Source organism: Mauremys reevesii, linkage group 5, assembly GCF_016161935.1.
Source record: "Mauremys reevesii isolate NIE-2019 linkage group 5, ASM1616193v1, whole genome shotgun sequence".
Classification (NCBI taxonomy): Eukaryota; Metazoa; Chordata; order Testudines; family Geoemydidae; genus Mauremys; species Mauremys reevesii.
The window spans coordinates 52816320-52831805 of NC_052627.1; the positions used below are offsets into that span (position 1 = coordinate 52816320).

Consider the following 15486-nt stretch of genomic DNA (forward strand, 5'->3'; position numbering starts at 1 on the left):
TTGACTGAGCTCCTGTTAAAAAGAAATGCTGTGTAGCTGGATTCTTCTTATCTTTAAGGCTTTAGGGTTCACGTGAGGAGAGGTGACACACACACACCCCTCTCTCACACAGAGGAGGTGACCGAACAACCTGACCCTCCTTGCCCGGTGCTCTCTGCTCTTCATTCCTGGCCGGGCCCCCAGGATAGACCAGCCTCTCCTGGTACCTGGTGCTGCACCTTCCTGAGGCAACACATGGGGGGGGGGAGAACGCAAGGTCTTCCCTCCCGCCCCCCGATTTCTGCCAGGGTTCACACCAGAATGTGGCCAGCAGCCTTTGGCACTGTACAGGAGGGAAGGGACAGGAGCTGCTTCCAGCTGTGAGGTGGGATGACTTGGCTTGGATCTTTGCAGAGGTCAGCTCTCTCCCCTCCTCTCCCCCACTCCTCTGACTGAAAGCAGCTTGTCCCTTTCTGCCTGCAGAATGTTTAAAGGCAGTTAACACCTCCAGGCTGCTGCTAGCCACTCACATAACCCAGCCACTTCCTGTCCTCCGGCTACAGCGCAGGCAGGTAGGGGTTAAGCCCAGGGAACCTGACTGCAGGGGCTTCAGCGAACTGGCCCAGAGAGGTGGTTCAGCAGGGGAGGGTGCCTAAGGGATGGAGCAGCCCCTCGCTCTGTGGGGGCAGGACCCTGGGTGGGGGTTGGTGAAGAGGGTGCTAAGCCCCTGCTGTGGAGCCTGCAGGGTCGGGGTGTGGACAGGCTGGAAATTGTTTCTCCCTCCCACCACTCCAAAGCTTAGCTGAGGGGCGGAGAGGCTTCCCCGTGCCAGCCCTGTGCGGGTCTTTGGCACATGCAGGCCTCTGTTCCTCCTGGCCAGCACCTCGGGCTCCATGACTCTTGTGAGAGCTGCAACAAAAAAGACTGTTTTCATTATATTTGTTTCAAGTACGTGACGGTTGGTTCAGAAAGTTCTATTAACTCACTGGAGGGAGCAGCTGCTTAACCTATTAGCAAGGATCTCATTAAACATTAAAAAAAACAACCCACTATCATAAGTGTGACACTGGATTCATCTGTCTTGCCAGCAGTTGCTGTTCTGGCCAGGAAACAATGAGAGACTAGAAATTGATACTGTTTTTTCCCTTGTCCTGCTTAGCTGCTGGAAGCTATGTCTGAGTATTGTGACTGACATAGACAGCTAACATTAGCTACCATAGATTTGAGACGCTCATCTGACAATGATAATGAACAGGAAAAGTACTTCAAGATTGCTTACCCCCCTGCCGGTTTCATTTTTCTTGCTCAGGATTACTTTCATGCTTTTCCATCTGTTCCCCAACCTGCTCTGTCTTGCACAAAAATAGTAGTCAAGGGCCTAAAACAAAACATAAATGGAATCCTGCCCCAGTTAAACACCACTGCAATTCAAGACACATTGCCTTACTGTTATCAGTGCTCATTTCAGATAACTGAGCCCCTCCGTTTTGCAACAGAGATGCCATAGTTAAGGTTGCACTGAAATTTGCACATAAAGCAGGGGTTATATACATCTGTTACATATGAATAATATTTGTATCCTCCCAAAATTTGCAGAACATACTTTGAGTACAGAATGAATTTTCTGAAAAACTTCAACTAAATCTGGAGTACCCATTTTGAAATAACTCCAAACATGTTTGGTTTTTGATGATGCTATCCATACTTCAGATTCCCTTGGAAAATAGATTCCTGATTTTTGAGATCTGAAAATGCTACTTTTTCAGGTATTTTTTTAATTTGCCATGGTAGTGATGAATGTTTCTCTCCACATCATGATCAAAAACATTTGAACAATTGATATATCTAATCAAATAGATTTTAGAGCATCCCAGCTTTCACTTACACAGAAAAATTATTTATAGCCCTCATGGTGCTAAAGACTACCTTGACCTGAGTATGAACTAATGCAGTACTGTTTTTAGAGCTGGAAGGGACCTTGAGAGGTCATCTAGTCCAGTCCCCTGCTGCATTCATGGCAGGACTAAGTATTATCTAGACCATTCCTGACAGGTGTTTGTCTAACCTGCTCTCAAAAATCTCCAATGATGGAGATTCCACAACCTCCCTAGGCAATTTATTTCAGTGCTTAACCATCCTGACATGCCCCTTCAGCTGAATTTTTACTGATTATGTATTTTTAAACAGAAATCTAAACACCATGGATGAAATCCTAACTCCATCATAATCAACGCCCAAACTCTCATTGTTTTCAAGTACGCTAGGATTTCCCCCCAAACTCCTACTTCATTCTTTCTCTTGGGCTAAACTAAATTTCCACTGGATGTTAATATTGTGTTTAGGTGAAATGGACTATGTTAAACAGAATATGATACCCCAGATATATCTGAAAATTAACAATCTGGAGAGAGACATTGCAACAAGTGAAGAATATTGTGAAACGGGTATGAAAGCCTGATCCTCAAAGGAATGAGAAAATACACATTCAATACTCTGATTAGCCGCTAGCAAGGGATGTTAAGAGTAACAAGAAGGGTTTCTGCAGGTATGTTAGTGACAAGAAGGTGGTCAAGGAAAGTGTGGGCCACTTACTGAATGGGGGAGGCAACCTAGTGACACAGGATATGGAAAAAGCTAATGTACTCAATGCTTTTTTTTGCCTCTGTCTTCACGAACAAGGTCAGCTCCCAGACTGCTACACTGGGCAGCATAGTATGGGGAGGAGGTGACCAGCCCTCTGTAGAGAAAGAAGTGGTTTGGGACTATTTAGAAAAGCTGGACGAGCACAAGTTCATGGGGCCGGATGCACTGAATCCGAGGGTGCTAAAGGAGTTGGCGGATGTGATTTCAGAGCCATTGGCCATTATCTTTGGAAACTCATGACGATCAGGGGAGGTCCTGGATGAATGGAAAAAGGAAAGGAGGAGGATCTGGGGAACTACAGGCCAGTCAGCCTCACCTCAGTCCCTGGAAAAATCATGGAGCAGATCCTCAAGGAATCAATTTTGAAGCACTTAGAGGAGAGGAAAGTGATCAGGAACAGTTAGCATGGATTCACCAAGGGCAAGTCATGCCTGACTAACATAATTGCCTTCTATGATGAGATAACTGGCTCTGTGGATGAAGGAAAAGCAGTGGACGTGTTATTCCTTGACTTTAGCAAAGCTTTTGATATGGTCTCCCACAGTATTCTTGCCAGCAAGTTAAAGCAGTATGGGCTGGATGAATCAACTATAAGGTGGATAGAAAGCTGGCTAGATCGTTGGGTTCAACGGGAAGTGATCAATGGCTCCATGTCTAGTTGGCAGCCAGTATCAAGCATAGTGCCCCAAGAGTAGGTCTTGGGGCCGGTTTTGTTGAATATCTTCATTAATGATCTGGAGGATGGCGTGGACTGCACCCTCAGCAAGTTTGCAGATGACACTAAACTGGGAGGAGTAGTAGATATGCTGGAAGGTAGGGATAGGATACGGAGGGACCTAGAGAAATTGGAGGATTGGGCCAAAAGAAATCTGATGAGGATCAACAAGGACAAGTGCAGAGTCCTGCACTTAGGACGGAAGAATCCCATGCACTGCTACAGACTAGGGACCGAGTGGCTAGGCAGCAGTTCTACAGAAAAGGACTTAGGAGTTACAGTGGATCAGAAGCTGGATAGAAATCAACAGTGTGGCCTTGTTGCCAAGAAGGCTAACAGCATTTTGTGCTGTATAAGTAGGAGCATTGCCAGCAGATCAAAGGACGTGATCGTTCCCCTCTATTCGGCATTGGAGAGGCCTCATCTGGAGTACTGTGTCCAGTTTTGGGCCCCACACTACAAGAAGGATGTGGAAAAATTGGAATGAGTCCAGCAGAGGGCAACAAAAATGATTGGGGGCTGGAGTACATGACTTATTAGGAGAGGCTGAGGGAACTGGAATTATTTAGTCTGCAGAAGAGAAGAATGAGGGGGGATTTGATAGCTGCTTTCAACTACCTGAATGGGGGTTCCAAAGAGGATGGATCTAGACTGTTCTCAGTGGTACCAGATGACAGAACAAGGAGTAATGGTCTCGAGTTACAGTGGGGAAGGTTTAGGTTGGATATTAGGAAAAACTTTTTCATTAGGAGGGTGGTGAAACACTGGAATGGGTTACCTAGGGAGGTGGTGGAATCTCCTTTCTTAGAGGTTTTTAAGGTCAGGCTTGACAAAGCCCTGGCTGGGATGATTTAGTTGGGTTAGTCCCTCCTGAGGTCCCTTCCAATCCTGATATTCTATGATTAGCTAAAAAAATAAGGAAACAATCTAGTGAGGTAACCTAATCAGGAGAACACTCAAACATTTTGCAAAAGGGTTATTAATGACAATTCAAACATGCACGTTTAATGCTCAGTCATTTTGACTATTTCCTTCTTGTCAGTTCCCGAAGATTCTTCAAGCTTAACTTAAGCCATGTTACTTTTGCATTCTGTTAAAAATGCCATCCCCATGACCCGACATACACTTCTGGATTCCTCACCGAGAATAAAATGTATTAAACCCCACTGGACAAGGTAATAATAGTTTCAATAGATATCAATGGCCTTGGCACCAGCCTCAATTTTGTGAAAAGATTATTGGCACCATGACACTGATGAGAAAAATCTCAGTAGGAATTACGTGCTAAAAAATTGGTGTAAGAGCTGGCAGTGATAGTGTTCAGGAAAACTAAGTGATTTATTTTTTATTTTTCAATCCTTTTATTTACAAAGACAAGGATGAAGTAATTGAGTGTACTCATATAAATATGACACCATATGCCCCATTATTTAAATTTCATCAATCAATCCTCTGAAAGATTTAATACACAATAGGTGGCTGTAAATCTATTGTCAGGTTTTGTTATATGTGAAATTCTCTTCTTTTTGGATGGATTCAGCTCCTGATTTAATCTGTCAAACAATTTTCACTTTAAAATTCCAACTGGAACAGCCACATACACATTTCTGGCATGTAGCAATCAATGTACCTAATAGAGCATAACTTGATGATCTATAAGGAAAGCCTATATGGTCCTACACTCACTACTGCACGCTTTGAGTTGTCAGTGTCAGCTCCTATAAAGGAATCTTACTATTAGACACTTCACATGAAGCTAGCATTTTGCAGAGACCAGGATACAGACTCATGGACAACCTGTATATGATGGAAATCACTTCAAGCCAGGGGGTGCAGCAGCACCCCAGGCACCTATGTCTCCACGATGATTTTTTACGCACTATTGTCAGCAATTGCTAGAATCCCTTGCTTACTGCATAGTGACCTGTTGCCACCAACAGAGAGAAACAACACAGGTTGGAACCTAATCCAAACATACCTTTTGAGATTCAGAGATGCTTAAAATCATAAGGGAACCGCAAAGCATCCATGACAGTAACACAAAATGAAAATAAATCTTCAGTGAACCTTCTCTTTTCACTTTTTGACAGGGACACAACTTGAAGGGAATGCTAGTGTAGGCTATTCTCTTCCAGAGGAATTATTTGTGTGACATTCCTTTTCCGGTTGTCAGCTTCCCATGTGTCAGATGTAGTACTGCACATAGCGGTGTAGCATAGAGAAAACACAGACTGTACATTGTTACCTGTGATAGGGAAAGCCTTGCTAACTTTAATGTTCCTTTTTAAGAGCCGTCACCAAATTTGGTGAAAATTACAAAAATATTTAGCAGTCCCATTGACAAGGTGTTTAAGTTAAAACATATCCTTTTGTCCATATCCGCTGAACTCCCAGCTTCTTACAGGAAAAAATTATTTAAAGAAAAAAAAACAACCTTAACATTTTAAGCTGAACACTTATTTCCTTTCCTTTTATTGAATTTAAGTAGGACCCTCTTTTGTTATCAGCCTAGACATTATTCCTGATTCTGTGAGGATGCATATCAGTGCTTGTGACATCACTAATAAAATTGTGCAAGGAAAAACGGCAGGTTATAAATGGGAATATTTTACTCACAAACCAAAGTCCCAGTCTTTCAATCTGATTTATGCAGGTAGACCTTTACACCAGCACAGAGTCCATTTAAAATCAATGGTGACTGTGTGTATTTGGGTTAGGGGAAACTGACACAGAAAGATGTAGTGACTTACAGAGAGGCAGAGCCAGGATTAGAATTGGAGATCACCTGACTGCCTGCACTTGTTCCTACAAACTACATTGTTTTATAGTGTAACTGATTGTGTTGTTGCGTGGGTGGTAACTGTGGCAGTTGGGCCAAGTAATCAATTTCATTGAGCTGATCAGTCGCACTCATACAACCAAGGAAACTGTTGCATACAAATTAGTTGCAGAGTAAGGGTGGTGATTGGTTGGAGTTCTCACAATGGTCTAGGACTCTTGGCATGGCATAGATATGTGTTGTGCTCTTGCATGGGTGTAACTCGTAAAATGAAAAGAGCTAAGAATTTTAAAATTGAAGGTAACGGACCTTGTATCCCAGTGATGATTGAACCTGGTGATATTCTAAACAAAAAGTACTCTCAACCATGCTTGTAGCTGTTGCCATCACTTCACACTGGCTCAGATATTCTAGGTTTCAGACTGACACACACACAGTGACAATTCTGGAATCTTATTATAGAGATATAGCATGTATAGCATCTTTAGCTCACATCTGCACAGACCACAGTTTCCCAACAATGAATACTGGAGGTTTCGTCTCTCTCTCAGCTCAACATATTGTGAACACAGACTTCTTAAAAACATGAGTGAAAGTAGGTGCTAAGAGATTTGAAAAGTAATCAGTCTATTAATTCATTAAAACCAAACTGGATTAATGTCTTCCAAACCAATACATGATAACATTCTCAGAGCAATTAATAAAATTGATTTTTGGAATCAATCAGATAATCCCAATGGCCATCACAGAGCTTGCTGTAGGAAAAGAAGATGGGATAAAGTTCATATGCATGGTTTTACTTAAAATGTCCCTGAGGAGTGAATTTGTAAACTGGATTGAAACAGTGTTGAAATGCTCATATTCAATGAATGGGAGAAAGGGATTTTATCAAAACCTTTTTCCTTTTTTTTTGCTTCAACCCCTAAGGCTGTTGCTACTCAAATGCTTAATTTTCATGTTGTGATCAAAAGCAGCGCCTTGTAGGCCCACCACAGTATTCTGCACCTCTCGCTTGCAGATGATGTGTTGTTCTACAGCAGGGATATTAACTGATACCTGCTTTTGTTAGCTATTGTTAATGGCTTTGGATTTAATCATAGAAAGAAGAAGCTTTGTTTCTCTAGCACACAGTAGTGTGTCAGTGTTTAAAACCTCATCCTCCTGATTTATTAATCTCCTTGCATGATCTGTGGCAGAACCAAACCTGATATAGCATTACCCCCTTAGAAACATCTCACAGACATTTCTGCCCTAAAAGGCTGTGTCCCAGTGGTTCCAGGCTTCTGTTTCCACCATGGCTAATAGTGAGATTTTTAAAAGCTGTTCTTTCTCCAGAATTGCAAGATGTAATTTTACTTTTGTGTAAACGTATTTATATTCACATATTCACACACAAGACTCTGTTAACTTTCCTCGGTCCTAAACAGACCAATGTTTAGCCTTTCCCAGATATACACATACATACACACAGACATTTATATTACACAGAGTGAACTCTCAGAGAGCAAAAGTGACACCAATTCTCTAAAGAAAAATATTTACTAAATTGCTCTTGCTCTCTCTCTAAATGCATAACAGTGTACTTATAACCCATGAAACAATTGTGAATATTGTCAACACAACTTTTTAAAGATAACACTCAGGGGTTTTCCTGCAAATTACTACTATGAGTTCAAATGCAAATATAATTATCCACATACACATGCATACACTTGCCTAGGGCTTTTCTCTTGGAGGATTTACCCTTCTCATGAGGGCACGGCTACACTAGAGTTTACAGCGGCACACTGATGCAGCAGCACCGCTGTAAGCTCTCTAATTTAGCTGCTCTAAGGCAAGAGGAGAGAGCTCTCCCATCAGCTTAACTAGTCGAGCCCCCACAAGCGGCAGTAGCTATGCTGGCAGGAGAAGCTCTCTCACCAACATAGCGCTGTCCACACCAGTGCTTTTGTCCATGTAACTTATGTCACACAGGGAGGTGTTTTATTCACACCCCTGAGCAACATAAGTTATGCCGATATAGGCTGTAATGTGGACATAGCCTCACTCTCTGTTCCAAACACTCTGTAGGGCATGCCAGCCCCTTAAAGTTGGGAAACAAATGTTAGTTCCACAGTCCCCTTCAAACTCCCCGGAGTCTTTGCAGCATCAGTCTGTAGCAAATTTTAGTGCACTCCTCCTTCTCTAGTGGGGCAAAGTGACCTGCAGTCTGTTCCACTGCTGAGCTCTTCAGTATGGCTCCCATTTCTTTTATTTATATACTCCTCTCCATCCATCCCCATGAGTTCCCATTGATTTTGCTCTCAGACAGTGGCTTGGGTGTGTCCTGACAGGCTGCTTGCCCACAATGGAAATCACCTAAGTAGTTTCAAACAGCTAATGAGCATGCCTAGTACCTACCATCCCAATTTCTGGAGGATTCTGGCCCATCCAGCAGAGTCATCACCCTGGTTCCAGCAAGTCTGCAGGCACACGAAGTACTCCAAAACGAAACAAAGAAATTATGTATCCTCACCGGTTTCTTCACTTATTTACCCTACTAAATACACACTACAAGCATGTGGCTTATACTTACACTTTACAAATAGAAAACAGGCTGGAATCTATCTACTGTAATTACTTACATGACCGCCATCACCATAACATCTGTGCATTTCACAGTCACTGATGGATTTATATTCACAACACACTTGTGAGATAGGGAAGTATTATTATCATTCCCATTTTACAGATGGGAACTCAGGCACAGAGACGCTAAATGATTTGCACAGGGTCACAGAAGAAGTTTATGGTAGAGGAGGGAATTTAACCTGGGTCTCCCAAGTTGTAGCCTAGCACCATAGCCACTGGAAAAAGCAGTAGTGTGGTGGTGGGAGGGAGCAACAGCAGTGGAAGCACTGGTTAGGCTTGGACAATAGACAGTTAAGTGATTCCCAAGTTCTGCAAGAACTGTGACCTGGGAAGGTATGTTAATGAGTGAAGGTTCTCCTTTGCAGACTTCAGGAAGCCTTTCTAAGGTAGGAGACAAGCTGTGGGAGCAGGTGTTTCCTAATAGCTCAGCTAGCACAGCACTGAATCACTTACCTGACTGAGCTGTGAAACAGTCCTTTTGTCCAAAGAATGCTTTCTCTATCGGATTGCCACAGGGGACTATCCTGCAAAAATATGTTGTGCAACCCATATTTGATGCCAAATCAATTTTAAGCCAAGACATTTGTGGTAAAAAAGACATTGTGATGAATCAACTTGACAAAATATTATGAAATGATAAACATTGTAGTGTAAATAGATGTGGTTGCGACTAATAACGTTCACAAACCAAAATTCTACAATAAACTTAGTTAGTTTATCTCAAGACTGTAGAATATACCACAACAGACATAAAAAGGTTTTTCCACTTTCCTCCTAGCCAGTGAGGTGTCTGCTAAGGCAACACCCAAAGTTGCTGCCCTGATTTTCAACCCTGGATCAGATCAACAGATTCTGGTGCACAGGATTATGCAGCAAAGTAATGGGGCTGTCACTGTCCCTCCTGAAGTGGTTGTACTTCACATTTTTATAACACTTTATATATTGAAAGCAATATAGAGGGAATAACTAGTTAATCCTCAAAACATGTCTCTAAGTATTATCTTCCTTTTAGAGAGGGGGAAACTGACACAGAAAGATGTAGTGACTTGCACAGAGGCAGAGCCAGGATTAGAATTGGAGATCACCCGACTGCCTGCACTTGTTCCTACAAACCACACTGTTTTATAGTTATACTGAACTTCCCTAGGGAGACAGGGTGGCTTTGTAAAATTGGGTCTATCTGTATAGCTGAATCAGCCCAGGGTCAAATTCTGTCAACTATCTAATCTCCCAGTACAACTCTCCCTATCAGCTCCAGTTCACATATGAACTGTTCTTTAGGAAGGAGATATCGATAATCCCAGCAGCATGGAATCCACTAAATAAATAGAAAAAAATAAAGTTCAAGCCATTCTGAATGGCTAAGATTCCCAAACAAGAAGAAATTGTAAAAAAAAAATAATAATCCAAATTAGAGAGTAAAAGGGAGGAGTGTTCATAAAGTGATTCTGAACCTCAGTTTTGCAGAGGTAAACTGAACAGGCTGTTGTCACTGCAATCAGTTATGTTTTAAAGCACAAGATACAGATTATATTATATATTTTATTTCCACTTCACAGCCAAATCTTAGTTTCTCAGTAAGGAAGAAATTTAGTATTAATCAGTCAAATTATTTTTTTTAAATAAAAAAGATCCATATTTTCTAGAAGATTCTCATTAGCCTGTTAACGTATTTAAGAAAGAAAGAAAGAAAGAAAGCACGCACGCACGCACGCTGCAGTTGTTCCTTATTCAGCAATTCTTCTACCAAAAAGGAGAAATTTTGAAAATCAGACCAAATGGTGCTGTATCAAACTCAAAAGCATTTCCATCAGAGTTGTTTGATGCCATGATTCAAAGAATTCTCAACTGTCATCCAGAAAAGAAAAAGCAGAAAAGGGAGAGAGGTCCTCCAGAAGGTAATTTTCATCAAACACTAAAAGCAGTGGATTCTGTCACATGTTGCTTTACAGGAAGTGATCAAACACAAACAGGAATATTCCAAGAAAGCAAGAAGATTCAACAAAGGTTATACATAGTGTTCAAAAGACAAGATGGATCACATCACTCTACCCTAACAGTGAATTCAGCAATTGTTTTCCTCACAAAATTTCTGGTTGCACCTTCTCTAAAAGGGATTTCCTTTCCAAGAAATCAATGAACAGGAAAATCAAACCTAGCTTGGGAACCAGTTATAAGGCTATAGCAGCCGTTATAAAAATCTGTCTTCTGTTAGCCTTTCCAGAGCAATCAGAACTTGCATAGATATTATCATGTGACTATCTGAATCCAAGAACAATTGAAACTAAAATTATGAAATTAAGGCTGTAAAATATAGCCATGTCTTTCTAGTTGGTTGCTGACTCCCTAAGATCTACAACTGTGATCTATGACATCGAGTATAGTTGCAAAAGACATTTTTGTTTAAAAATCTAAAAGGATGATTCCCAAATTAAACAATGCAACCTCATTAAAGTACTCAGAGGGCAAATTATCTGAAGAAACAGATAACTAAACAGTAGTATAAGTATCAGAAAAATAAGTATCTTCAATTTTACAGTACAGCTTCAGCAAAACAACACAGAAAAGACATCAGGACATACAACAAATGGATATTCCTTTTGTAACATCTAGACTATGGTAGAGGAAGATAGACTAATGTAATGGAGGAAGATCACAGAATAATTTTAGGCCAACACTACTACCATCAAGAATAATATCTGACTCCAGACCTCACACATCAAAGGCTTTCACCCTGCAGTGAGAAAGGCTGTCTGTATATTCAATTGGCTATGGCAGGGGAATATGAGAAATAATTCAGTAGAACTTGAGAAATCCCTAAATCAAAATGCATTTAGTTTCAGACCCCAAGCAATCCACAGAAATAGATGACCATTCAAAAGACTATTATCTATCAGAGAGACATAGCCTATGCCTCAGAAGAGAGGTACTATGGGTATGTTCAATATTTTCTGTCACACCAGAAGAGTCAGGTAACATCAGAATAGTCTTGGACCTCAAATCACTGAACAAATGGACTGAGTCAAATACAGATTAGCTTATTTGAACCAATTCCATTTACAATATCAGCGGGGGATTTTCTGTTGTACATACCTCTCAAGGAAGGATGTTGTATTCCAATCAGAAAATGGCATGGAAGATTTGTCAAGATTCATGGTTCAACAGATCTATCAGCAGCACAAAGCATTAACATTTTGACCAGCAACATCTCTGATGATATTCACAAATAAATGTCCTGATTAATCCTTAGTGCAGACTGAAGAGAAATTCTAGGGTAACAGGCATTGTAGAAATAACTAAAAGAAAAATACTTACTGCTTTCAGGATGATATTCTGCTTAGAGCAAGCTCAGAAAAAAAAGTCAAGCAAGACACCTAAACAGCAATACATCTTCTCTAATCTCTGTCGTAAATCAAGAAAAGGGTTATCTGATCCTCACTTATGGACTTCTGGGTAGTTCTCAATATGTCAAAAGGTGAGGATAAAAGAAGTTCCAAAGGATTCAGTCAGCTGTATCTCTGCATATGTTAGATTCATTATAAAACTCTTGGGTATGCTACTTTTATGCATTAATATCCTGACATGGATGTGATTTCATATCGGCCCCTAAATATGTTCCTTCCTCCCCCCTTCCTCCACCCCACCCGGATCTTTCATCCAGCCAGGAGAAGGAAGGTTAAAATAATTTCACTCTCTGAAACGTTGTTCCCTTTTAAAATAACGTACAGCAAGAAACAGATAATTCCTGGGTATCAGCTAGAGGTAACAGAAAGGATAATGAATTGACATGGCTCATGTAATCAGCTTGCCTAGGGAAAAATGGCCAGTGTCAGCAAATTAAAAGAAGCATAAAATAGCTGGAACTGAAGACAGTTTAACACTGAAGCACTTCACATGTTTAATTCAAGAAATTCATTATAGAATCCATATCATACTGTCTGGTATATGTGAATAGTCGAGGAAGCCCACAGATCTCCAGCTTCCACAAAGGAACCTCCTACCAAATTGGATGAAGACTAATTCTGTCTTCTCTATCCATCCACCTTAAAGCTACCCTCCACTTTCAGATGAATTGGCGGAGCGGTGGGAGACGAGATCAAAGAGAATCAGGGGTTTCACAACAAGGTTTTCTAGATGAGTCCCAAGAACTTCAGAGATCCAGGGACAGACCTGTTCTCCTCATGGACTTTTTCCAAGTTCTACTTCAGACAGAGAGCTCCAGCAGTGGAAGCACTTGCTCACACCTGAGGCAAGTCTTGCATATGCCATTCTGCCAACTTCACTCTTGCAAAGAACATAAAGCTGGAGCAAAAGCTGAAATGGGTCAGCACTTCAGTAATTATCACTCCTTATTTGGCTAAAAATGTCATAGATTTCAACCATTAATCTGGACTCATGGGCCACTTCCTTAAAGGAAGAAATGTCCTGTCCAAAGGTTACCTCAATCTCAGCAATCCCCAACTGGCAACCTGACATTTGGTGGAGACTAACTATTTTAAATGGGTTATTACAATAATGTGGCCTCCACCCTACAAATATCCAGGAGAAAAACTATGGAGCAGAATGAAATATTGGAAGGGGTGGGAAATTAGAGAGAGTTCCCAAATACTGGAATGTCACCTGGAATCACTTGATCTTATCACTCTGAATGTACAAGATTCAGCTTTATTCAGTGAGAGAAGGTTTTTTTGCCTTCTCCTCCCCAATAATGCAAACATGGTGCAGATGTTTGATTATGGCACTTTTTTTCAGGAAAACTGGAACTAGATCTGATGTAAATCCTCTTAGAACCATTGACTTGGAGCTACACTGATTCACAACAGCTGTGGATTGGGCCACTGAGTCCCTTCACTGCTCTGTCACTGACTCATTGAATAACCTTGGGCAAGTTACTTAACCTCTCCATGCCTTTCTGATGCTCCGCCAATGTTGTAAAATGATGGTGAGATCTGTTATTAAAAAGTGCTACATAAATACCCGATTGCATTATGAAGATTCTTAAGAATGCATTCATTCCTGAATCTGGTTCAAATGTCCACATGCCTGAACTGGAAGTTAAATTGGGTACTTTGATTAATCAACCATTCAAAACCCTGCATTCCTTCTCTCTGTACTTGTAAAACAATCATAACTTCTGCTGTCAGAGTTTGAAATTAGGGGCATTATTCATGGAAAAGTCATTTATACTTTTCCAGGAGGCATGGTGCTGTGCAGGGTTTCCTCAGCTTTCGCACCAAAAATAACGTATAGGCAGTGCTACCACTACAGCTGGGTGGAAAAAGGTAATTCCGATTCCCAGAGGAGTTCACTATTTTGAAATTTTATTTCATTCCAATTCAGAATTAAACTCCAAAATTTTCCACAGAAGGGGATGAAACCTCAGTCCCGTGAGAGGGGCGTTGTCCTAGAGCTGGGGACCCTAGAAGCCCAGACTCCACAGAAGCCTGCCAGGTGGGCTGCCAAGGAGTTGGGTGAGTAACCTGGGGTGGTCTGCCTGCCCTAGGTGTGGGGTAGTCTGCATGATGGGCTTTTCTGGACCCATGGACCTTGGAAGTTCCTGTATTCCCCAACCCTAGGGCAGTCTGCATGGCAAGCATTCCCAGAGCCTAAGACTTTGGAAACCTGGACTCCCCAGTAGCCTGCCAGGTGGGCTCCCAAAGAGCTGGGCAGGCAAGCTGGCAGGAAACTAGGCCGGTTTCCAGTGGTGGAACTTAGTCATAATCAAACCAGCTCCATGAAAAATTGTCTATTTTGACAAATTGATAAATTCCAACAAAAAACAGTTTCTCCAGATTTTTTCCACCAAGCTCTAGCTGCAGGCTTTGCCTACAAGATGCTGAAAACATTTCTCCTAATATTACAGTTGGTAATGAAAGTCTTCTAAATCTCTCTCTGACAGGTATATAAGATAACATTGGAGGTAATAACTAGATCAGTTCCCATCATTTTGACATGAACTCCTCCAACACCTCCATCACTAAAGGAATGTTTTCAAATCCAAAGTTTGAAATGCTCTTTTTTATCATTATGTTCTAGTTTAGATACCTAATCCGTTTTACAAGATTATATGTTAGCCGTGGCAGTCTTTTTGAAGTAATGCCAATTCATTACTTGCTTCAGTTAATCATAACTGCATTTTAATTATGGTAATGGGACTCTTGAAGCCTATTGTTTTGTGAAATAGTGTATCCTGTTGTCTGTGGTAATTTTGGCATATATGACCCTACTTGTTCAAAGAATTCATTAGCATGAATCTCAATCCATGAGAGTTGAGTGTCACCAACCATGAGGTCTCCAGCATCTCAATCTCAATCTAATGAGGTCTGTGTGGCCACAACCACTTAAAACAGTTGAAACAAAAGTTACTGCCCATGCATTTCTTGCCATAGAAACTAAACTATGTATGTAGGTATCATGAGACTGGCATGGGAGAAAGGCAAATGAGATGATAGGCGTGGTTAGGGCACTCCCCTGGGATGCAGGATACCCAGTTTCAATTCCTGCTCTGCCTCGTTTGGATCACTGGGCTATAGTGGTCAGTCTCTTTCTCTGGTCCAGTGGATATTTAAATATTTAACGTGAAGTGAAACAGCTCCAACAGGTGAGATTGACAGAAACTGATTCTGACCCAGTGCACTCACCTGGAATGTTGGAGACCCAGTTTCAAATCCTTGCTCCAAATCATGCGGAGCAGTGAATTGAACCTGCACCTCCTACATCCCAGGGGAGTGCCCTAACA

General features: G+C 41.4%; 1 protein-coding gene across 1 annotated transcript in view; it reads right to left on the minus strand.

Moving 5' to 3' along the window:
• Positions 1-1258: 1258 nt before the first annotated feature.
• The window catches only part of INPP4B (inositol polyphosphate-4-phosphatase type II B), a 554905-nt gene continuing 540677 nt past the window's right edge, over positions 1259-15486 (minus strand). Inside the window, exon 27 of the mRNA XM_039539756.1 lies at positions 1259-1357. Within this exon, the coding sequence (XP_039395690.1) occupies positions 1297-1357 (61 nt within the window). The 3' untranslated portion in view covers positions 1259-1296. The remainder of the gene's footprint in view (positions 1358-15486) is intronic.